General features: G+C 36.8%; 1 protein-coding gene across 2 annotated transcripts in view; it reads right to left on the reverse strand.

Annotated features, from left to right (window-relative positions):
- Claspin (claspin) overlaps nucleotides 1-26,867 on the reverse strand; it is a 99,414-nt gene that overhangs the window by 45,605 nt on the left and 26,942 nt on the right. For both annotated transcript variants that reach the window (XM_083118647.1, XM_083118649.1), the window contains 7 exons: nucleotides 26,092-26,297; nucleotides 20,092-21,264; nucleotides 18,273-18,505; nucleotides 14,550-14,903; nucleotides 11,181-11,297; nucleotides 5,926-6,039; nucleotides 5,120-5,310 (listed from right to left, as the gene is read on the reverse strand). In XM_083118647.1, coding sequence (XP_082974773.1) covers nucleotides 5,120-5,310; nucleotides 5,926-6,039; nucleotides 11,181-11,297; nucleotides 14,550-14,903; nucleotides 18,273-18,505; nucleotides 20,092-21,264; nucleotides 26,092-26,297 — 2,388 coding nt within the window. The remainder of the gene's footprint in view (nucleotides 1-5,119; nucleotides 5,311-5,925; nucleotides 6,040-11,180; nucleotides 11,298-14,549; nucleotides 14,904-18,272; nucleotides 18,506-20,091; nucleotides 21,265-26,091; nucleotides 26,298-26,867) is intronic.

A 26,867-nucleotide genomic window follows, 5' to 3' on the forward strand; every position in this document is an offset into this window, starting at 1 on the left:
CTCTGCAGGACCCCAACTTCCGGTTCCGTCTTCTGTTTCTTCTCACACCGATGATGCTATAAATTAGCGAAAATTTTGAATTTTCCTACTGTCCGGTGAGTGTTTCCTTTTACTTTATTTGATTTATATATATATATATATATATATATATATATATATATATATACAGGGTGTTGCAAAATACCTGTTACAACGCTTGGGAGGTGATTCGACAAGTAAAAACAAGGAAAAAATGCCATGCCAAAAAATGTCGAAATCGGCACCGTTTTCGAGTGACAGGCGTGCGAAAATCGCCTCACACCATGTTTATGGCACAATAACTCAAGAAGGAAGAAAGATATCAATGTCGGATTAAAAACATACAAAGAAAGTCGTGCCTGAGGAATACAATGGTGCATCAATTGAGGCCCAGTGTAAATTGCGCAAGGGGACTCTCAAAGAAAGTGGGGAATCCCTTGATGGAAAATATAGGAAATTTACTACTATTTTCTACATTATGTTGAGATCGGAATGTAGCCAGTAAAAAATGACGACGTATGTCCACATGTCCCACTACTGCTGGGACACCGTCCCACACTCGGGAAATAGGAAATTCACTCGAAAATGACGCTATGCCGTCAAATTACGCTCAGATTGATTTCAGCTAATTGATACAGAAAGCCCCATTAGAGGCGCTGTGAGTGTAGGTCACCTGTTACGTATTAGTGTTGGTGGATACTACGTAGAGAGTGTAGTCGGCCGTTGTTTTTCCTGTCTTGTTCTGCGTCTCGCAGCGTGGAGTTTAGTCTGGCGTGTGTGTATGGATGAATTGCGCTAAGGAATATTGTACGTAGAGTACGTATTCCCGTGTTCTTTCTCGGTTTGCAACAACTGCGTGGACACCTGTGTGACATTACGTGGGTGCTAATCACGGTAGTTGTGATCCGTCACTCGGAGGGAAAGTGCCCCTGTTGCTGGGCAGTTCTCGAACAGGACAATGGTGGAGTACTCTACCCACGAGCTTGCTGATATGCATCTCGTTTATGGAGAGGCAAACCGAAACAGCCGTGAAGCACGGCGTTCGTATCACGAACGATTTCCCAATAGGCGGTTACCAGCACATGCACTCTTTCAAAGACTTGATGCTCGACTGCGTGAAACTGGATCTCTACTACCCCGTAGGTGGGATTGTGGAAGACCCCGCACTGTGCGCACTGTGCAATTTGAAGAGGACGTGTTGGACGCGATACGAGACCGTCCTGACACCAGCACACGTGTCATTGCTCGTACTCAAGAAAATTACCATAGCAATGTATTCCGCGTTCTTCAGGAGGAGGGATTGCACCCATACAAATTTTTGTGTGGTACTTTGTGTGGTGGGAATTATCGGGTGTTTCTACATGACGTGTTAGCTGAACTTTTGGAAAACGTGCCACTGGCAGGTAGACAACGTATCTGGTTTCAACACGACGGCGCCCCCGCACATTTCGACCGGGGAGTCAGAGCCTTACTCAACGATATTTTCGGCGATCGTTGGCTTGGCAGGGATGGACCTTTACCGTGGCCACCTCGTTCCCCCGATCTCACACCACTGGATTTCTTTGTGTGGGGAGAAATGAAAAGGCTCGTGTATGAAACCCATGTGGAAAGTGCTGAGGACCTCGTTGCTCGTGTTAGTGCCGCTGCTGGGACAATTGGTGACATGCCAGACAAGTCCAGTGCGTACCAGACAATCAGTGCTTCGCCGATGCCATCTTTGTCTTGAAGTCAATGGCGGACATTTTCAACAACCTCTCTGAGTATACCGGTGTTTGTGAGCCCCTATCAGCACCGCATAGTGTCCTTTAGTGAAAGGTGCGAGTGAAGATGCTGGATATTGCTGTACTTCATACCGTCGATCTGCATGTGCGGAGGTTGTGCGCTTCTCAGTGGAATCCCTTCCAGATGTGCTGTGCCTGGAAATGTTACATGCCATTGTGTGCATTTTCTCGCCATTCTCTGTCTTCATATCCTTCGAGGATTACCCACTTTCTTTGGGGAGCTCTCTTGTAGTATGTACAGACTGACGACATGTGGCCATTGTTTAACTTTTGTTTTTCATACTGCAAAGTAGTGTGTCAACATTAAGGGATTGAAAACGTTTATTTATGATTTTCCCGTATTTTTTTTCCATTTGGGATGGTGTCCCAGCAGTAGTGAGACATGCAACAAATTGGTTTCTTTTCTTCTTCGTACCTCAATGTGAACCGTGTACAACAGGAGATTTGCAGTTATTTTCCTATTTCCCGAGTGTGGGACGGTGTCCCAGCAGTAGTTGGATATGTGGACATACGTCGCAATTTTTTTACTGGCTACATTCCGATCTCAACATTATGTAGAAGATAGTAGTAAATTTCTTGTATTTTCCATCAGAGGATTCCCCACTTTCTTTGAGAGTCCCCTTGCGCAATTTACACTGGGCCTCAATTGATGCACCATTGTATTCGCCAGGTACGATTTTGTTTGTATTATTTTATTCCGACATTGATATCTTTCTTCCTTCTTGAGTTATTGTGCCATAAACATGGTGTGAGGCGATTTTCGCACGCCTGTCACTCGAAAACGGTGCCGATTTCGACATTTTTTCACATGGCATTTTTTCCTTGTTTTTACTTGTCGAATCACCTCCCAAGCGTTGTAACAGGTATTTTGCAACACCCTGTATATATATATATTTATATACAAATAATGAAGGAGACAGTAAACACTTACCACACGAATAGAAATAATTCAATATTTCGCGATCTGAGTCGCATTTTCAAGAAGGTAGATAAAAGATCGACGACACTTTGAGTAGAGGCACAGAATACTGACCGTAGCGTCTCTACGGTCAGTGTTGCCAGAAACAGTTGAAAGGAAACACGAAATACTTTAGCCAGTGTTTACTGTAAGGTGGGTGGGTAGTTTCGGGGAGGAGAGGAAAGAGTTACTGGTTGGCTAGGTTGAGTCCGGGGGGTATAGTGGCGTGCATGCCTGCTATATAGGCCCTTTCCCATCGCCTGCGGAAAGAGGTGTCAGAGCGGGGGGGGGGGGGGTAAAAGGTGGATCATGGCAACACGGAAGCAGTTATTGAAGGTGGTGTTATGGCTGTTGGTGTGGATGGCAACTGTGAAATCGGAGTTTTGGGTGGAGGAACGGTGATTATTTATCCTTAGATTCAAGGGGGTGGAGGTTTCGCCTAGGTAGAAGTTGCCGCAGATTTGACAGATGAGGGTGTAAATTAGGTTGGATGAGTGGCAGGTGCCCTTAGGGTGAAGGGTGAACTCACCTGCCGCTGTAGGGATCAGGAGGGTGGGGGAGGTGATGAGTATGGGGCAGGTCTTGCATCTGGGTTTGTTGCACTTGTGGGCTGGGGGAAGGGGTGCGGAAGGGGTGGGGGTGTTTCGGACCAAGATGTTTTGGAAGTTGGGGGGGGGCGACGGAAGACGACCCTAGGTTTTTCCCGAAAGATGTCTCTGGTCTCGGGATCACTGTGCAGGATGGGGAGGAGGGAGTGGAGGGTATGTCTGGTTTTCGTAATGTGAGGGTGGTATTGGGTGATCAGAGTTGGAGGGTTGGTTTTGGGTTGTTTTGTGCGGTTGTGGGAGTTAGCTCTAGTGATTTGTTTGTTGATGAGGGTGGAGGGGTAGCCACAGTTGGTTAGGGCTTGGTGCAGGCGTAGGTTGTAGTTTTGGCGGGATGAGGGGGATGAGTTGAGGCGCTGGCCTCTGAGGGCAAGGGAAAATGGGATGGCTTTTTTGGTGTGGTAGGGGTGTGAGCTGGAGTAGTGGAGATACTGGAGGTGTTTGGTTGGTTTGATATGTATGGATGTTTCCAAGTGGTCTCCCGCAATGTGGATGTCCACATCGAGGAAGGTCACTTGGTCTTTGGAGTGGAACCAGGTGAATTTGAGGATGGTGAACTCATTTAGTCGGTTTAGGAATGTTGTGAGGGAGGGTTTGCCATGTGTCCAGAGGAGAAAAATGTCATCAATGAATCTTAGCCAGAGGAGTGGTTTCAGTTGCTGGGAGTCAAAGAATTCCTGTTCCAGCCTGCCCATGAACAGGTTGGCATAAGAGGGGGCCATGCGGGTACCCATAGCTGTGCCACGTATCTGCAGGTAATGTTGGTCACCGAAGCAGAAGTTGTTGCAGATAAGTACAAGGTTGGCTAGGTTGTATCAGGAAGTGAGTGCTGGGATTGTGGGGTTTGGGTCGGCTGTTAAGGAATGATTCCGTGGCACGGAGGCCATGGGCATGGGGAATATTTGTGTAAAGGGATGTGACATTTCTAACCCTATTCCTGTGTGGAATGTTGAATATATATATATATATATTGGAATATTGGGAATAATGTGGAATATATATATATATACACAAATAATGAAGGAGACAGTAAACACTTACCACACGAATAGAAATAATTCAATATTTCGCGATCTGAGTCGCATTTTCAAGAAGGTAGATAAAAGATCAACGACACTGTGAGTAGAGGCACAGAATACTGACCGTAGCGTCTCTACGGTCAGTGTTGCCAGTGTTGTATTTATCTGCCCTTCTGGCACCATTTCTAACCCTATTCCTGTGTTTATATATATATATATATATATATATATATATATATATATATATATATATATATATATATATATATATATCACTATATGAACAGTTTCCAAGGTACAGTATTCCCGTAATTTGCACCTAAACACACCTCTGCACTTAAATAGAAATTCTACATCTATCCTGTCCTTAAACATTGTTTGCAGTGTTCAAATTAGATTTTTTTACTTCATGCACACAAAGTCAGATGGAGAGTTTCCTCAACTTCTTGCTTTACTCTTACGTTAGCCCTCCAAACAGGAAGAGCAGACCCAAAAATAGAGTACTCATTCATATCCCATTCCAACAAAATATACATGTCTCTAATGATGTTATTCTGTGTTCAGCATTCTAAATTATAGTTCATATAATTATTTGCAAATTTACTGATAAACCAAATTACATTATTTCAAGATATTAAAAAAACAATTCCAGGACAATAACAAACATCAGAACATGAATTGTTACCATCCTTAAAATAACATAAATAATGAAAACCGTAAAACTTGAACTAGAATTACCTTGGAAAGTGACATTCCTTGAAAGGGAGTTAGCTTCTGAATGGGAGTGAGAAAATTGAAGAAATTTCCTTGGAGAGCAGGCTTCTCCTTCTTCTTCAGTGCCAACTGTCCAGGGGGCAGAGGTTTGAACAGCTCAAAGCTTGCGTCACTTAGCAAGCTTGTGTCCTTATCTTGGGTTGATGGGTTCCCACCTGAAACAAAAACACATGTTAGGCATATGAATATCTTTAACAAAATGGATAGTTCAGCTGTACATCTGCACAAAAATGCTACGTGACACTATTGGGGTAAAATTTACCTATAAATTAAGCAAAATTTTCTTTTTCATTTTTCTTTTCTTTTTGCGAAAAACATTGCAGGGAGAAATGGATTTTGTGATTAAATGATTAACTCATATTGATTCATTGATTGAATTGTTGTTTTTAAGTCTACTTTATGCACAAAAAGGCTAATCGCGACTGAACCTGCAGTTTAAAGTGGGATCCGAACCACTGTGCCATGTGCTTCCATTGGGTATAAAACCTGGGACCCCTTGATTACAAGGCAACAATATTACCACTACACCATCGGGGGTGGCCCGATTAACTCGTTAAATTATGAACAATTTAGAGCAAAACTCTGGTACATTGATACAGTATAGTTATAATGGAAAACATATATTTTAAAATTTATCAATACTATGAATTGTTTGAATTGCAACAATTTTCCAGAATTAGTATCTGTTGGAATCAATAAGATTATCAGCACTGCTACCAGTATCAGTTCAAAGTGGTATCAGCTCATCCCTAGAAATAGATGGTACTTACTTTCTTCTAGAGGTAAACCATCAAAACTCCTGTCCGTCATTGCCTCCTGCGAATCAAATAAATCTGATGTCATTTTTCTTGTAAGTGTACGAGGTTTGTCTGGGTTTGTTTTCTCTGTAGGAAAAGATATGTATTAGATGAAATTTTGATAATTTAAGAAAAATCCATTTTTTTTAAAAAACTAACCTGATGACACATTTATACTACGGCCAATACTCTAATCAATTCTTGGCAGCACTGATGCAGATAATTGGATATTTCCTTCTGATTATGACATCAAGGCCCATTAGTAATTTTCTATTTATACTGTGCATCTTCTAACTTTGTACTCTGCAACAAACTGAAGCTATTGTTCCCATTCTGTCCTTGGCCTTCATCATCTTCTCTAGTCAAGTGTCTAACATGACTAGGGCTGACTCGATACCAATGTCAATGTATCGGTATTGGCCGATACCAGTGGAATCGGTATTGGAAAGTATCTGTTGGAATTTTTTTACCGATACCTGACGATATAATTTTCTGGCATTTTCATCTTTCACGGACTCCACAAAAATGCCATGAGACACTTTCAAGGAGTCTAATTTTGATGGTATACACAATTCGAAGGTTCTCTTGATTTTGCACTACTTTTGTGTGAAAAACATGTAACAACCCCAGATCGTCACAAGTAAAGACGGATCCACCTCTACGTATAATCAACTTTTGTAACTATTTAATGTTAATATAGGTAGTTCAATATTTTCCCGCTCGCTTATGCTAGCATCGCCGACCATATATAAGGGTGAAAGCTTGGCTGGCAAGTTAGTTAGACTCCGCCTCCAGGTGAGAGAAGGTGTGCTCCGCTACTGCGAGAGACCAAACACCTGAAGGAGAGACGGTGCCCTCCGCTTATGTGAGAGTCTGAGCACCGAGGAGAATTTCTGCTCTGCTTTCGGGAGAGAGAAGGTGCCCTCCGCTAAGGCGAGAGTCCAAGCACCATAGAGGAATCCCTCTCTGCTTTCGGGCAAGAGAAGATGCTCTCCTCTAAGGCGAGAGTTCAAGCACCATAGAGAAGTTAAACTCCACCTTTTCGTGAAAGAGATAAAAGGCCCTTATAATATTTAGTTTCACCTTAATCCAACCTAATAATGGGAAAGTATCTCGGTTGCTTTGTAAGAAACTGGTTGAAGTAAGAAATGTGTTTTCCCGTTTCCCTACTTGTATATATGTATAGGATAATTTTAGTAAGATTAATGAGTAAGCTTCTCAAGGTACTTATTATTGTTAACCCTGGGTAGTTTTGTTTTTAAAACGTGTATATATATTATTATTTGGTTAAGGAAATAAACTGGAATATAACTTTCATCACCTGTTGTTCTGTTGAGGTAAAAGCTATTGGTCCCAATTCATCTGATATCTTTAGAGAAGCTCTTTTAACACCCGATCCCTGAGAACTATGGAGTCTCATCTCTCCACTGAATAGAAAGTTAACATTATGGGTAAATTTATGCACATTACGAAATGTTGTCGTTCTCCGCAACATGCTCGCCATGCAGGTGCATATCTACGTCAACGACGGAGGATGTTGCAAACATCATTTTATGATAATGTAACATGTACCTAATTTAATATTCTTATGTAATTCTCAAATATTTAAAGCAAAAATCCTGGAAAATTGATGCATCTACTTAAATACTAATATTAATCTATATTTTGAACAACTTTTAATTAAGGAGTGGTCATAAGTCACACAGGAGTTCCAGGTTCGAATCCCAGCATGGATGTTCTTTGTTAGTCTCCCTTCATTAATTTCATATCATCACTCATCCTCATCGTTGCACTTAGCCAAAAGTGGTAGAAAAGAGACGCTAATAACAGAAATCAAAATAATAATAAAAAAAACCTTTTAATTATTACAATTTTCAAGCATTGGAATCAGTGGGAATTGGTGAGAGTATTGGTATCAGTTCAAAGTGGTATCGGCTCAGCCCTAAACTTGACTACACAAATATATAATAATTTCATGTGTCTTTTGCAAAACATTACTTTAATTATGTATCTATTTCAGTGACTCACACAGAAGGTGAATATTGACAGTGAATCCCCGAAATTAGTAGGGGAATAAGTTACTTTTACAAAATTTTAAAATAGGAAGGGGGTGGTGTGATATATCAAATCAGGCTAGAATTTCAGGACAAATGCAATGGTGAAGGTTCTTTTTTCAACCTATCTTTAATCAGGAAAATGTTATGACTCCATGATTGTAACAAATGTCTCACTTTCCAGGTGTGAGAAAACAGTGCCAGAATGCTCCTAATGCATGAGGAACGCATTGAGATCGTACTGTTGTCTAGGGAGAGAAGTTCACGTGCCATTGCAAATGATTTTAATCAACGACACCCCCAACGAGATCCAGTCTTGTATGACAGTTGCACAATTACTCCAAAAGTTCTGGGGGACAGGATCAGTCAACAACAGGCAACAATCAGGATGTCCCAGAACTTTCACTGACATGTTAGGAGCATTCCGACACTGTTTTCTCACACCTGGAAAATGATACATTTGTTACAATCATGGAGTCATAACTTTTTCCTAATTAAAGATAGGTTGAATAAAAACCCTTCACCATTGCATTTCTCGTGATATCCTAGCCTGATTTTATACTATATCACATCACCCCGATTTTATATATCACATCACCCCCTTCCCATTTAAAAATTTTGAGTTGAATTCAATATGGCGGACGTCCACTTCGAGCACACCAATATGGATTCCCCCTAGACCTAACCTGTTTCTATCGTGACCATTGTAACCAGCCTAATTCTTTTACATTTTATAGGGGGTGTTAAGGGACTTTTGAATCACCCTGTATTATTTAACTGTTCAAATTAGAAAGCAATTGCTCCAGTTGTAAAAGTTCTTTAAGTATTTCTTTTTACAAATTGAAACCTGGTGTAGCAAAATATTTACAAAATATATATTCACTGTATTTACAACATTAATGTGTGAAATTCCATGTGGTGTGTGTCCTTTGAGGATTTCACCAGTCAAACACAGGTTTGTGCAGCCTGTCATGCCACTAGTGTGAAACACTGCTGCTGATTCTGATTGGCTTCTTCTCAATAGACATGTTTCACCTGTCACTTTGGTCAGAATTCTCACTTGGAGAAAATATGTTTACCTTATTGTTAGAGGCACATATTTTTGGTAAATAAAAAAGCAAAATTTCGGTACAAAAGCTGAGTCAATTTCGGGTTCAAAAGCGGTAAATAAAATGAAATATCAGTGTTATAGCGGTGAAAAATTGGATGAAAAGTGGTATATAAAAATACATTTTGGTTTTAAAATTGTGAATATAATCCTAAATTTGATTTAAAAACTACACTTATTCCACAGAATTAACATTTCACTTCTAATAGCACATTTATGTAGTTATAAGAGTATTAAGTTTATTTCTGTGTAAAGGAGTCCATTTTTGCTTCTCCAATATTAACAGCAGAATTAAACAATTTTCCGGGAATTGCATAACTCTCAGGATAATTCAGACCTCAGAAGGTGTCGCGTCGGTGAATAAACCCTGAATTTCGTGTTTAAGAGTTAATTTCGCTTTTTGCAGTTCATTTCGCATTATTTCGTGACAAAACATGGTCACAAAATGCATCTCACACCTTTCAAAAACATGAAAAATTAACACTACAATGTGTTTTTTCAAATTTTGTTTTTTCGTCAAAAACTAAATATGCATGCCTCTACTTATTGTGTATTCGGATATCTAGAAAAAAGGGTAGGGTGCAATTGTTTCCTTTCTCAGAAGCAATGTGAATGCTTGGACAGGTCTAAGAATTCTTCCTCTTTATAAATGATCAACATATCTGAACAAAACCACAAACATGAAACTATTCTTTCCTGATGAGATTTTCCAGAAATTCCATAACCACATTTGCTAGCCAGGGTAAAAGTGGGTTGCCCATCACTAAGCCATCACACTGGTTATAATATACTCCTACTCTCTGGTCTTAGAAGCTATTTATGTTAATATTCCTGAATTTTTCCTGGTTTGAGTATTCTTATGAAATTCCCTGATCTTCCCATCACTTTTTTTTTAGCCACAGGTCAATTTCCCTCACTTTTCAAGATTTCCAAGTCAGTGGGAATCCTGCAAGTGTACAAGAAGATCACAGATGAAAAAGTAAAACTGATGTAAGTTTGTGTAGTTCTGACAGAGTTGCCAGTGACATGCCACTTTGTATGGATATACATATCAATGCAAATACTCTGAAGATACTGATATCAATACTTCAAAATTGTAATTGAACTCCAATAAAAACTAAACTCCTTGTCTCAACAGCCCTCTAAGGGATAGGGCTTGCCAGGGTGGCTTGTTCATTGGGTGACGTGTGGTCAGTGCATCTGAGTCCCATCACCACGGTTTTCTGGCTTCCGTGACCAGAGCCTGCTATATTTATTTTCAAGTAGCTCTCCAATTGTCCTTATGACGCTAGTTCAATGCCAAAATTTTGGGGGCTCCAACCATAAATTAAAACAAAGGTGAGAGTGCTAACCACTTGGCTACATGGGAGACCAATTGTAATTACAAGTTGTTCAAAATATTGATTAAAATTATTGTGTAAGTATTCCTCTCCAAATAGATGCATCAATTTACAGAAATTTTGCTTTAAAATATGCATCAGGATGATGAAATACATTTTAAGCAACCACAAAAATCAACTTCTTAAAACACAATACAAGTGCAAAATAAATGAAAACTTTGTTTCCATCCAATACTTTCATATCTCGATTCCAATGGTACTGACTCAGACCCAGATACAATTTATCACCAGTAAGTATGGGTTCCAACATGTCATGTGATTCTTTACTTGGATGCAGTGTTCAGAAAATGTTCACACAGAGTTTATGACAATCCTCCACTTATTCCTCACAGTACTCACACGAAACCAGCAAAAATATTAAAAATCTAGGTTCTCTATTGTGTGCAAAAAAAATTTCAACTGATAAAAAAATGTTCTATCCAATACATGAAGGTGTTATTTAGTGAATAATGAAGATTGAATGGTTAAATTCATTGTTGAGATGAAGTAGGAAGTTACTGTGTTAACTACGATGGTAACACGAATTTTCTATCAAGCTTGAGATAAATTGACCATCACTTGAGAACCTAAGAGTAAATATTCAAAATTTTCATGTTTTTGAACAATAGCGTCATGCAAGAGATGCTATGATAAATAAGAGTTTTCTTTTCTTTAAGGAAAACTTACTTTCATCATTGTGCAAGGCATCAGGACTTTGTTCCATCATCAATGCCTCCTGCGATGCAAATAAGTCTGTCGTCATTTTTCTGGTAAGAGCATGTGGCTTTTCCTGGCCAGTGGCATCTGCAAAAAATATACCTAAAATTATATGCAAATGCATAATTTAATTTTACACCAACAATTTACAGCAAAAATGAATGTTATATTTAAATGCTGTTTTAAAGTTCTGTGATTCTCTTATGTAATTCTCAGAATATCTTAAAGTATACTGTGGTATAATTGTAACAGAATAATATTTATTAACCCTTAAACACTAGGATGGGTGAAAATTCATGCAGTGATGCACTAGATAACAGCATTTTACACAGGTTTGTACTTCTGAGAATTCTCAAGACGTTCAGTGAAGAGTAATATTCTGGAAAAGGAGGAGTATTTTGTGTAGTAGTTTTGGCTGCGCTGGCTGAGGGTGGGTGAATTTTCACCCATCCTAGTAATAGTGTAATATATTCTCAGTACAAAATTTTCAAATATTTACAGATTTAGAGCACATGAAAATAGCATATTATAAGAAAGAACTGTCTGATTTTGGAAGATGTGTTGAATTTAGATGATGAAAATGTGGATGAGGAGGAAAGCCAAAATTTGATGATTCTGAAGACCATTCAAAAACTGTACATGAAACTATCTATGGTACTTTGCACTTTTATTCAGGGTGGCTACTCTAGGCTCATGATAAAATTCAAGGATAATTCCCGGTTTTCAAGGTGAACTTTCCAAAAAATTCAAGGGTACAAGCAGATGTTTTCTCTATTTCAACCTTACATATTACCGCCTCTCACCACCCACACACATACAAAGACATATATATTAACTAAAAAAGGGTCTATGTGATTATAATGTATTAAAAACTTCCAACTGAATTAATAAATAAATGGTATATAAACGGTAAGTGGCCTCGGTGGCTCAGTCGGTAACGCATCTGACTACCATGCTAAAGGTCCTGGGTTCGATCCCCAGCCGGTTCAAATCCGGGAACTTTTCTAACGATGGAAGCGGCCCCGGCACCCACCCAGCATCGAATAACATGGGTACCTGGGGGAAACCCTGGGGGGTAAAGGCGGTCAGGGGCGTGATGCTGATCACATCACCCCCACACCCCCTATACGCCTTCATGGCGTTGTGCTAAGCACAGGGGAGCACTTTACTTTTTTTTTTTACTTTTTTACTTACGGTATATATATTTAAATACTTAACTTAAGGTGCAGAGTTTACATTTGTCGAAATCCAATACATCTACAAAAATAACATAACATAACCCGTAGCTCTACAGACCTGGAAGAGCCTTGGCCTGTCTCCTGACTGCCAGTTTTCCTCCCACAATACTACCTAGAGGTGTGGAGATCTTCAACCGGTAATGGGGTGATGTGAGGTTAGCACATCGAACCCTCAGCCATTATAGGAGATTTCCCAGACCAGGTTATGCTACTCACTCGTAGCTCCCCAATTACCTGACGATGGTGGGTTGCCACCAGTCCTATACACAGCCTGAGAACCCAGAGACTGAATCCAGGTTGACTCGAACCCATGCCGTCCCACAGTCGGAGTCCAAAGCACGGGGCCTTAGACTGCATGGCCAAGGAGGAGAACACATCTAGACACTAGTCACAAATGTTATGGGATATACTAATCTACGAATAATTGTTAATTGTAATACAGGGTAGCCACTCTAGGACCTTGATAAAATTCAAGTATAATTCCCGGTTTTCAAGGCAAACTTTCCAAAAATTCAAGGGTACAAACAAGGGTAATCAGCTTCAAGATTTCTTATTCTGCAATAATTTTCCGTCTGTCAAATATATTATTCTGTAAAGGACACTAACAAAGTAAACAAATTGAGAGAATTCTGTTTATTTTCTATGCAGCTTCTTTTTCTTCCTCGAGAAAAATAAAAGCTGAACTGTGAAAAACTTGCCTCAGGGCATTATTATGCATGTATAAATTAAACGGCATTTGGATTTTAAAAAGTTGCAATTTTTCACGTCTACAAAGACAAATTCACGCAGAATTCACGGAATTCCTGGTGAGTAGCCACCCTGTAATAATAAAAGTTGCAAATTCAAATTTACCTAATCAACTTCAAGATATCTTATCTTGCAATAATCTTCTGTCTGTCAGATAGACCCTAACAAAGTAAATGGATTTAGATAATTATGTTTCATTTTCCATGCAGCTTTCTTTCCCTTCCTACATAAAAACAAAAACTAAATTGTGAAAAACTTGCCTCAGAGCATTTATAAATATGTTTAAATTCAATGGCATTTGGATTAATAAAAGTTGCCATTTTTCACGTCTACGGAGAAAAATTCATGTAGGATTCACACATAATTCCCAGAGCCAATAATTCACACATAATTCCCAGAATTCAAGGAATTCCCGGTGATTAGCCAGCCTATATTGTGCGAGATTAAACTTCTTCTGAAAACTTTTGATTATTAAGTTTCAAGAGTGTACATGTAATTACATAAAACAATTTTTTCTTCTACTTTTAACAAAAAAGTTAAAACTTTTAAAACTGCAATACATGTTACAAAATATATATTTTCACAATGAAATATAATCTTTTTACTATGAGGAAAAAATGTATGTTTCAAAACTGTTTGTCGCATGCCGGACAATTTGTACAATTTTGTACAGAAGATTTAGAGTTCATGCACACTACAAAAATTAAAAAGAAAATGATATGGATGAAAATTCACCCATCCTAGTAATAGCAGCAAAGCAAAACATCCTAGTGTTTAAGGGTTACTCGACTGATTGATTGATTTGCTTTATTTTACTTCTTTTTGTGCCACTTTTGGCTAATTTGAGAAGATGGGGATGAGTGATATTATGAAATTGAAGAATGGACAAATATCCATGACCAGGCCAGGATTCGAACCCGGGAATCCTGGCATCGTAGCTCAATGTACTAACCACTCCGGTACGCGGGCTGGCTTAAGGGTTAATGTTGGTAAATATTCTGAATGACTCAAATTCTCCAGTATTGGTGGGAGTTGGTTTAAAATGGTATCAGCTCAGGCCTAATATATTATTTAAAATGAACTATGCTAGCAAAAAAACATAAGTCATGATTTTATAAAAGTAAGGGTCCCATCATATGTGTTTATTGAGTAGAAAGCATCTGCCTGGTTTGAAGCGACAAATGTGGGGTATCCAGAAAATAAATTCCAGTAATTTCCTACTTAAAGGTTCGCATAACCACAGCTTGCAATTAGTACATAAAATACAAGTCACTCCATATGTCCATATGTGTGGTTTAACAGGTTCATTGCTTCACAATTTCAATCCAAAAGATAAAATAAACAAACATCTGACCTGGTCCTAGTTCAACATCCTCAATGTCATCCTTGAGAGGAACAACAATTTCTTCTCTTTCATCTTTCTCGTCTTCCGAATCTGATGCAGGACGGATGATTCTAGATGGCTTCTTCTCCTTTGTTCCTTCATCATCAAGATCATCACCACCCTCTCCAGCAGAAGATTCCTCTTCATCTGTTTCTTCTGCTTCATCATCTACGTATGCAGAAGATTTCTGCCTTTTCTTGTCTAATGCCGCAAAGAGTTCTTCAGTGGCAATATCATCATCATCAACCTCTTCCTCTTCTGTATCCGTTTGGTCTGTCAACTCATGGTCATCATCCAAAACAAGGTCCTTTTCATCTTGAATATCTGTAGGTGAACAAACATCCATTAGTAAAGGCACTAAGAAAGCAAAATTTTGGTACAAAAATTATTACATACGTATCTGATTCAAGTTTGATATAAAAAATTAAATTTACCTATTATTTTTTTAAAAAATGCATGAGATGAACAATTCTGCCTTTAAATAACACAAAACAAGATTTCATTATGGAAAAATACACCACACACACACACACACGCCTCTTCTTCACAATGATGATGTACTTTGAAACAGAAGTACACAGATTAAGATTATTTTAAAGTCATTTGGAATACACTGATCTGAATATTTTACCAACAAAATTGAGAACCAATTAAAAATTTACCAATATCAATTTCACCAATAAATTGATAACTTAATCAATGTACGAGGGTTGGGAGTCATGGCAACTATTTTTTTTTCACAAGAATGTGGGACCGGCAAGAAAATCTGAAACAGATATATGGAAGGGGCAGTGTATGGTACTGTGGAATGTATGAACAATGCAGATCATGTGTACCAGGTGTAGGGTAGAAAAGTGAGCAAAACATTCTTAAAGATAGCATCGTACCACATGTGTTTACAAGTGTAGAAAGCATACTTCAGCTTTACAGGAACAAGAGAGGTCCATACTATGGTAGGACATTCTTCCCCACATTTTCCACCAGCTCCCTGTCTGGCATCTCTCTCCTAAGGAAAGGCTATTTTGATGATACATAAAAGCCGTTCATGCCGTGGAACAGTGTTCATGCCGTGGAACAGTGGTTGACTCAACAATTAATTACCACTGTCCTCTGTACGATAACCTTTCATTACATTGCAATCTAGTGACGTGTTCAATACTATGGGTGCAACATTCTTCGTGACATGCGATCATATTATGGTACCGCAGTTTAACTTTGAGAAAAATACAGTTACCATGACTTATCCCAGTCCTCATATATAACCAGATGGTTCGGACTTCTTTTGTCTTAAAATAAGGAAGTGTGCACTTAGAGATGTATTTCAACATCCAGATGAAATCTCTTTTATATTAAATACAGAAGCTAATAAAATAACAGAATTGTAGAAGTACATTGGTCCCAGGCTGTTTATACAACTTTACGATGGACCAAAATGAATTGTTTTTACTAAAAATGGATATAACATTAATGGTAAATTTTGATATCTATACGTACTTTACCAGTATTGGCCATTTCATATCAACTCACCTTTAACATACATAATACAGGATGTACATAAAATAATGTAACATTTTCAAACCCACCGTTTTCAGCCCTACAATGTGACACAGGGTTGCTTCAAGTGAAACTTCCAGAGTTGAGTTGTTATGTGACTCTCCACACACTGTTAACCTGCATTGGAGGGGGAGGAGAGAAATACGTACATTCTTTTATGCACAGTCTGTATTTTCCAGCTGGCTTGATGTAATCATTCACCTTATTTGCCTACTGAGGCAGGAAAATTACATAAAATAAGAAAAATACAAATTTATAGTAACCTCTAGTTCAAGCATCAAGCAAAGTTCCCACTCATTTCACCAAACCAAATTCCCTGATGTTTCCAGGTTTTCTACGTATTTTTAAATAACTTTCCAGAACATTTGATAATACTTTAAAATACTAACATGTATATCAATTATAAGTATTCACCCCTGCATGCTAATCAAATTAATATAGTTTACTCAACATAGTAGAAACAAAATGAACTAAAATAGAATATAAAATTATTTTCACACACAATAGGTATCTACAATTCCGAAGCTTGCTGGAAGAGAATGCAAAATATGTTTTCTCAGTCTCTAATTCTAACAAATTCAAAAATAATCCAATTTATCTAACTTTTCAAGGTTTTGAATGTTTTCACAAAATTCCCCGACTTTTCCAGGATTTCCAGTTCAGTAAAAACCCTGTTAAAGGTAACACCATGTTGTAGTTTACTTGAATGCAGCACTTGGACTCTTTTATAGCTGACTTAACCAGAGTTGAGCAGTTCATTTACTTGAGACCTATTTTACATAAACAGGGTTGTTTGATTATGAAATTCCCTGACATTTCCAGGTTTTCCAGTCCAAAAATGAATTTTTTCAGTCATGTTAATTATCATTATTTTTGCTTTTGAACCTTGTTTTTTTAAACTAAATATATAGGCCCATTAATTATTATGAATATTTACTTTCACTATTTTTTAAAAGCAAATTTCATTCTACCCACACAAAAATATGTGAAAATTTCAAGAATAACGTAAAATTACAATCGGCATCAGATATGACGGGTGCTATCACTTGCTTCTAGCCTTCAGGCTGAGGTAACAGAGGTACATTATTTCACCACAACACATATCACCAATCTAAAAACAACAGAAAATATTCATAAACATCAATCTTCGTAAACCATACAAAATGTTTCACTTTCTAGCAGCTTTGATGTACAATTTATCTGCAACAAAAATTTCTCCAGATGAAGTGCGCTTATAAACGTAAACAAAAAAAGCAGCATTTTCTACGACACTATATTTCCTTTCTGCACTATTCAAGTACACTCATATCCATAAGCATCAATTATCGCAGTGACCCAATGTTTTCTAGTGAATCTCGCAAATTTCATGACTTACGATCACTACCTGCCCCGAAATTGTTGATGTTGGTGGTAAAGAAGAATCCTGGAAAAGACGAAGGCACTATCAAAATTGCTCTCTTGAATTACCCAGGAGGGGGGGGGGGGGGGCTGTCAGGCCCACCACCTCTATTTTTTCGATATTTCAACTGAATTTTCTTATAAAAAATTAAAAATAAATTACATTATTCCCTAGGGTGTTCAAAATGTTTCTGTATTACTTTTGTTCATGAAAACATAAATGTAATGTACATAGACGGCAAAATCCACTAGGTGGGCCTCTCAAGTGCCATTTTTGAATGTGTGTCATTCGAGACACTCATGCCAGTGAGAGTGTACTTTTCGTTGGCAATGATGGTATTTTTTGTAATTATTATAATTAATAAACAAATACACCTCTACAAACAAAAAAAGAATTAATGAAAAATTATTATGTATTTTGTGAGTTTTAGTGAATGGTAAAATATGTGTGCGACACTCATGCAATAATTGATTATTTCTTATTACAGATAGTAATTTTTGTAATTATTATAACTAATAAATAACTGCACACATATAATTAACAAAGGAAGCAGTGATTCAATAACAAAATGGTTTCTTGAATTTTAATGATAAAAAATGTGTGGGCCTGCGAGTTCCTCCCCCTCAGAAAAAAATACAATTTGAGCTAAGAAGCACACGTTCCATCCAGAAAATGAAACTAGTTGTAGAAACAAAGCTTTTTGCTATCAGTTTGAATATTACTAAAAAGATCAGTGTTACCTTCCTCGTCCTCTTCGTTATCCAACTTGTGTGCTTCCAGTTTCTTGTGCCACTCTTCCCCTCTCTGCTTGGCTATTCTCCTGTGCAACTCCTCCTGCAGCCTGAAATGCTTGGAGCCAGGCAGAGACGAGCGAGGCTCTTTGGGGCCCTCAGGCTCAGGGTCCAGCAGCAAGGATATTGATTCCTCCTTAATCTCTTCTTCTCCCTCCTCGTTCTTCTCTTTGGTTTCAATTCTGTGAAAACAAGATAACTCTATAGCAGGGATCTCCAAAAAATAAATCGCAAGCTACCACAGTAGTAAAGTAATATTTTAAATGGTTGGCTACATACCTTGAGAGAATCTTATAGCAAATACTAAAACTAACAAATTTTAAGATACTACGCAGCAGAGTAACAAAAAAAAACTAGAGCTGAGCTGATACTGATGTCCACGTATTAGTACCGAAAGTATAAATTTGATTTTATTTACCTATATCAGCTGATACTTTTCCAGCATTTTTGGTCCATAAAAATTCCATGCAACACTTTTGCAGGGTCAACTTATCCTGGAATTTAAGCAAACTTTGAAGTTTGCATTTATTTTGCACCAATATTGGGTGAAAAACTGTATTTTGTGATTCATAACTAGACCTCGGATTTTTAATGTATAAAAAGTATGATTTTAGGTTCCTAAAATGGACTATCTTAAATTAGGCTTGAAAAATCCTGAACATGAAAAATTACATTTATTAATCCAAATCCCACTGAATTTTTCATAGGGATGTGCCGAAGCCGATTACAGATGTATGAAAATCGGCCGAAATTGACACATCGGCATCGGTATCGGAATAGGCAAAAATCCGATATTTAAACCGGTACAGATTATACTAGAGTTTTACCTTCTAATAAGTTTTATATTCTAGTTTTGTAAGATTTATTGAAAATTTGGTTATGATTCGTCATTATTGTAGAGTTGTTGTATTAAAATTATTGCAAACTCTCATTCAGAGGATCAACCTAAATATAAATCGGAAATAAAACAGTATATTGCTGTTGTATTGGAAATTCAAAAATTCAAACCTGAAGCAAGTGCTGAGAAAATACTTGGGCATACTTGCTGCATCAGTATTCAGTGATTGAATTGTTCAGTGTTGCTGAACAGATTTGCGATAAGAGAAGAAGTAGGTTACTTCCTGAAGTGCTTCCAAATCTTGTAGTATTTCTGAAGTTGAATCTGGCAGAACAGGAATTCATTTTGCATTTCAAAGAACTGCTTGTGTACTAATGTTAAATCTCTAGGTTCACATAACTTTTTTTAGGTGCAAATGTACATTCGCATCTCTTGAGAATATATATGTATATACATATGATATGCAATAGAATTTATTTTTGTCATGCAGAAAATAACATCCCATTTCTGTTTAATAATCTTATGTATCAGAATCGGTTAAATATCGGCATCGGTATCGGTTCCAAAAATTATCGGTGAGTACATCGATATCGGTAAATTTTCAGCTTCATCACATCCCTAATTTTTTATATTTGTAAATGCCCCAAGGCAAGTTTTTCACAGTTCAGCTTTCATTTTTATAGAGGAAGGAATAGAGTTTAACCCTTCAAATTAGATGCAAAGATGCAGAAATAACAATTACTTTTCTTTTTTCAGTTACAAGCAACAAAATAAATAGTTTCTTTCCAGCATATTTCAACAGTAATGAACAAAATCATTTGCTAAGTAGCTGTTACGTTACTTTTGTGATGCAACTTTTTCAAGTATAAGCATTTTCGAAATTGTTTCTCAACAGCACTACACATAATGTAATATGAACTCTTATCTTACCTGAGAGAAATTTCTTTCTGGGCAGCTTGTTTCTTTCCCGAGGCATGATGCATGAATCTGTGCATAAAGTGCTGCACTCCATTTTGCTTTGGTGTTCCACGAGGTACAGCTACTTCTTCTAAGTCGATTATATTGTTTTCACTACTTAACCTTGGCTTAAGACTTGCAATGTTCCTTAGAGATGAGAACCGCGAAGCCAACTTCTGCATCTTTGCTTCGTTTCTTGGTGCCTTGTCATCTTTCACAGCTTTATTACTGGAGTTTGTAAGTTCTTCAGATTTCTTGCATTCAGAAAAAAATTTATTCACAATCTCATCTCTGCGTGTCTGTTGGTTTTCTTGAGAGTCTGCTTCAAGGAAGAGCTGAAAGTCTTCATCTTGCGTCTCAGCAGTGTTTGTCTGCGATTTGTTATATTCTTCAGGATTCTTATCACTAACATTCTCTTTGTGGTGCACGACACTGGAATCTTTGTTTGATAAATTAACAGAAAATTCACTTTCGGTCCCGTCACTTGTCAAGCTACTGAGCGTGGGGTTATTTTTACTGAGTAATTCATCCACTACCTCTTCATGAATTACACATTCTACACCTGATATTTCCTTCTTCTCTTCCGAACTAGATTCTTCTAAAACAAGTTTCATAGTGATTGCAGAACTATCTTCATTTTCCTTTTCACTCTCTTCAGTTTCTCTACTGTCACAACCACTAACAGATTTCACACCGTCCACTCGTTCACCTTTGCTTTCATCCTGAATGTTATCCATGAAACTTTGATTGCCATTTGTAACTTGAGACATCTCCTCATCACCCACTCTAGATGAATCACGTTTAACACTTTCACTCATAATTTGATCACACTGTGCATTTTTACCCAACCCATCGTCTTGCAGGAGTGGAACAGAGTCATTATACTGGGAACATTCACCTTCGTGCCGTTGATTGCTTGAAGCACACACTACATGGATTCCCGAGTCATCACTGGCACCGACCACGCTAGGAGCATGTTCCAGAGTAATGCCACTAGTAGGAGCATTTTCACTTCCATTACATGAACTGTCCTTATGAACTCCTTCGCTATCTTTGTTCGTATTTTTGGGATTTTCTTCGTCAGAATGTTCTGAATCAGATTTGTAAAATTCTTCTGCCTTTTTCACTCTCTCCTCAAGCTGTTTGCTGGAAAAATAGCATACTATAATTAGACACTTTCAATACTAGCAAAATTATTGTCACTAGGACAAAGTCAATATAAGTAGTATTAATACTGAGAAGTATCATTTTTTATTTATAATGTGGGAGAATGTAAAATCCAGGAATGTAAAATTGGGATTTCACTGTATTGATACTTAATCAACATTGGTTACATTTTTATATTGGCCAACCCTTAGTACATAATATACACCATGGCGGCAATTCCAAAGAATTTATTTCTTTGCTTTTGGCCTTGGGAAAGTGTAATACATGTATTCCTATCACAAACACAGGTAAAAACGGATGGCCCAAACTGCCTGCAGAAAATGATGGAAGGAGAAATCAAAACCAAATTATTCACTAATAATTTAAAATTAAAAATTGGAAAAAGAAGACTGAAAATTGGGTATAAAATTAAAAACATAGAAATTAAAATTATTTGAATTTTGGTTATTTTATGTTGCATTTCTAGTTTTTGGCCAATTGCGATGATGAAGATAAACAATAATTACATGAAATTGACGAAGGAACACACACAAAGAACACCCATACACAAGCTGGGATCAAACCTGGGAACTTTGGTGATGAGACCGAAGGCTGGCCACTTAACCTGCTCAGCCACCAAGCAGGACTCAGAAATCAAAGTACAAAATTAGACAGAGGAAAGCATAGAGAAGAAATTATAATTGAAACTGAAACAACAGCAAGAAATATGACATGAAAGAATTATATAACATTACAAACAAACCAGCAGAAAAATGGCAATAAAATAAACAACAAAATAAAATTTGACAATTATTATAAAAGACAAGGAGGAGGAAATTCAGAGATAGTGAGAAAACTTCCATTAGAAACCCATAATAATCTAAAAAGACTAATAGTTTTTCTTGTATGTACGCATTGCTTGCATGATAGAATTATTTTCCTGTAGTTTACGGTTATTACAAGCATAAGAAAACAGTTTTTTCTTTGTGACGTTTCAGGAGAACACACGCTCCTTTCATCAGACATTTATTTTCATTTTGACTAAAGATACAGTTATAACAATGGTTAGTAATTTTTAAACAAAAAGAATCTGTTATATAATGGATGTTGTCAATGTTACATTGTTGTAATATAGCAACTTAACTGTGAAAAAAGCAGTCTATTTTTTTAAATTATGAATCCCAAATATCATCAGGTAATTCAAATTCATCATTGTTCTCCTGAAACGTCACAAAGAAAAAACTGTTTTCTTATGCTTGTAATAACCGTAAACTACAGGAAAATAAATCTAAAAAGACAATGAAAAGAAATATTTTAGCAGATAACTTTAAATATAAAAACAGTAACAAAACAAAAAAGGTTGTATTTATGTGCAACTGCTTCCAGTCCTGATTTTTTTCAATCTTCTGACCTTTTTCTTTTTCAATCTTCCAACCCCATTTCCAGGATATTCCACTCATAAATGACATACCAAATGGGTGAAGGTAGAAATTTTAAAAGGTTAAAATACGAAGATTCGGGATTGGCAACATACTTTTTCGAACAAGAACAACTCACATGTACTGTTTGTTTTATTATTTAATTTTATTCTTTTTATTGTGGAAAGGTGGTTAATACTCGTATATAGTGGAGAGAAAATTGGAGAGAGAGACGAAAATCAAATTAATCACAAATTGTAGAGCAATTTCCATAGATAATCATGTATTTCAATAACTGTTTCAATACTGAAATCAGCTCAAATATTCTAAAATTATTTTACCTACACCTATATCCCCACAAAAATAGCAACAGACAACTGGAGAAATGGCATGCTACAACACTCCTCAGCTTTAAAAGTAAAATGCTAATTTAATAAAAAAACACATGTAACTGCAACAAATATTGTTTTGTTATCTTTTATGATAATGTTTCAATATTAAAGTGGAAATCAATATACCAATGCACACAATTGAGATTTTTTTCCTAACATAGTAACAGGTTACATTTAAATTTCAACTTTTAAAAAAATAAAAAAAATCAACAAAATAAAGCTAAATACGCAGCTTGAATAATGAAATTTAAATAGGGTAAATAGGTTACCAAAATAGCACAGTTCAATTTTGAGTTTACACTTGTGTTGGTCTTAACACAGATGAGATTTCTGAGTAACACATTCTCTCAACCTTCGTTTCTCTGAGCATGGTGAAATTTCCAACCAATTAGAAAATTTGAAAAATCCCTTTCTCTAAAGATGAGGTGACCCACTTACTATTATTCCATGGTGGGGTGAGGGGTAAGTGGGCCACCACCCAGAATTTTTATATAATAATTCTAGACATGCATGGTGTAAGTGAGCCATTACTATATATTCTCATAAGATGAATCAGAAAGAATTGGTGAAAAAAATATGCTCATTTCAAAAATGTTCATTTTTTAAGTCTTTCTGTAAAATATATTTCATTTTAGAATTGCAAAAAGTTCAAACATTAAAGACAGGTAGGCAGTTCCAAATGACCTTGTGAATTAAAAAAATATTTTAATTACTGTGCAACATTATACAACTGTTAATACCTGGTCCACTTACCACAGCACAGAAATTACCATAAAAAATGTAATAATCCTTGGTAGAGTGGGTGCAGGGGCGCCGACTTGTCAAAATTATTGGGGGGGGGGCTCTGATCACTGAAATAAATGACTGACTGAATGACTCACTCCCTCCCTTTTTTAAAAATAAAAATTACGTCTTCGTATAGCAGTTTTAAGCAGCTATTATATTCCTCATGCAAATTAAATGTAACATGAAAAACATTTAGAAAATGTTTCAAAGTTTTTTTATGTCTTTTGTGTCTGCTCATTGTCTTTTTAGATAACAATTAACATTTTTATTGAAATGTAGGCTATGTATTTACATTAAGACAGTTTTATGCCAACCTCGGTAGCCGAGCATGTTGGGTGGTCGACTCAACTCGCTTTGATCCGGAGGTCTTGGGTTCTAGTCCCAGCGAGGGCATGGGTGTGTTTTAACCCTCAGTCATCCGCACCCTCATAGTAGCACAAATGTCCCGCGCGCAGACATTTTTATTAGCTAAACTAAAACTATATAAACTAAAAACATTAGAGGAAATGACATAGAAATACACGTTTAGACTCTTGAAGCAATTGCACCAAAATATTATTCCCAAAATACGCATAATTAAAATTTTGTCATATAATAAAGGACCTAAAAAATGAACTCATCATTCACAAAATTTTCAACATAGTTTTCAAAAACGTTCAACATATTTTTCAAAACAAATTGAAATCATACAACTTATATGGGCTTAGAAAGGAACAATTTGTTCTAAAATTCTCAGTCAAAATCTTGCTGACTCGCTGAAAAAGCAATCAAATGAGTAAAATACAACTTGAAGATACTTACAAAATATTACAATTTTCAAATCTCAATATGTTTCTTCTTGTTTTACAAGATATACGTGAAAAGAGATATACAAACTCAAATAAAACGGAACCAATATTGTCACTTTTCAATACATTTTGACAACTCCGACATTTCGTATGGGTACTGCAATAGTTTCTGCATACAATTAATTTGCATTCCAAACAACGTACCGTTGTTTCATTTTTCTTATATCCGCCAAATTCATGGCTGGAGTGCTATGATTTAAAATAGGGAACGTTCCCTTGCACGGTACTGAGTGCCGCTTAAGGGGGACCGGTCACTTTTGAGGCATGTAAACAGATGAAAAATGCCAGAAAAAACGTTCGAACGCCTCTATGTTTTCGTGGGAATAGTGTAGATCAGTATCCTAGTGCTTTCCAGACCATTCTTGCACTGATAAGGAGAATAATTCAAAATTTTAGAAAAGGCGGCATTCAGTGCAGGCACGCGGGTTACGGAGGGTTAACAGACTTGTAAAGAAAGGATATATGACAGGTGCAATTAACCTTAGTGTTGACGTATCCATAAAAATAACGAATATATACAATATTTAACAGTTTTACTTAATTATTTACATAAATGCTAACACAAATCGGAGAAAAATAGATTTACTTTTTTGTTCTTGCTACAATATTTTACTTCTTAAATTTAATTTTGTAATAATAAAAAAAACACATAGCACGCCGTACTTTAGCAATAATGCATAGCCGTTCCCGCTTTCACAATACAGACCTTTCATAAGCTTTCCTTGCGTACTTTACTGCAACCCAATGTTAAATACACTCAAAGACTTTAGAATTATTTTCCCCTTATTCTTTGGACTAGAGGAAGAGATTTCGAGGATAACTAAATATCGTACATATCAATATTGCCTGAAAGTCGTGTTTACGACCTCAGATTGTTCAGAATTCACTAAACAACATATTGGTATAATTGTCATATCACCTCGTTATTTTGAAATTCTTTTTAGTAAAAATATTAACAATACTCATAATTATATACTTAGTATATAGTAATGAGTCATGTGTTTTGCTGTCTCCGCTCATAGCCCCCCAAAGTTGATGGTCTAGAACATTTCAAATGTGTATTTAAAGTTAAGTTCATGTGGCACAATACAGACTAAACTTTACAAGAGAAGCAAAATAATACATTAGATCCTCTTAAGCAAAATTATTTGAGGGGTTCTGCCCCAACATCATTAACATTGGGGGGGGGGGGGCCAAGTCCCATGGAGTCGGCGCCTGTGAGTGGGTGAGAGACAAAAAGTGTAAGAGAGATAGTGAGAGACTGAGTAAGTTAGTGTATATATGAACGAACGCATGTGTGAGTTGCCTATTAAGAATAAAATTACACTCTTTATGTTAACAAATACATTACATTTGGAGGGAAACTTTTAGAAATCTTCTTACCATGCAACGCCAAGCTCATCAGTTGACAAACGGAGGGACTTGGCAGCCAAAGGAGTCGATCGTCTTCTGTTTAAAAATTCTGTCAAAGTTCTCTGCCGAGGACGATGGTAGGGCAATGCGATTCTTGACTCTCGTATCATTCGCTGGGTTTCACTGTGAATCTGCTGGGCTGCTTGCAAAGCTGAGGCCCGCTTAGGTTTTGAAGCCTAAAAGAAATGCACAGTATCAAATATAGTGAATGAAGTTAGTAATGTCATACATGTAACAAAATAACTAGAACAAATATAATGATATGACGAATCTGATTTCTGGGGTATGAATGTCAGCATAAAATGTTATATTGGAATTGGTTACATTCAGTTATTGTAACTGATGCCAATATTTAGTTTCTTTCATATGAATGTACTGGAATCAAGTACTGGTACATACTTGTGGATCCACAAAACAATTTAAGGTTTCTTTTTTTGTTTATTTGTGTTTTTTTCCTCCAAATTATTATTACACTGGACCTGCCAACATTCCCTCAGTAATTAGTGTTCTTGCTTGCTGAGATCCCGCCACCTTTCTATACAGTTTTCATTAATTTTAAATTAATTTGTTACTTTTCTTCATAATTTTTCACAACTAAGCTTCAGATTGTTTCATGAACAAAAGTCATGTACACTCCTGTTCACATAAAGTGGCACATTTTATAAGGTTAGACAGTTGAAATATGTGCCACTTTATCTGGACAGTTGAAATATGTGCCACTTTACCATGTCTTGGGGCCAATAATT

The sequence above is a fragment of the Lepisma saccharinum genome, chromosome 3, assembly GCF_977018435.1.
Source record: "Lepisma saccharinum chromosome 3, izLepSacc3.1, whole genome shotgun sequence".
Classification (NCBI taxonomy): domain Eukaryota; kingdom Metazoa; phylum Arthropoda; class Insecta; order Zygentoma; family Lepismatidae; genus Lepisma; species Lepisma saccharinum.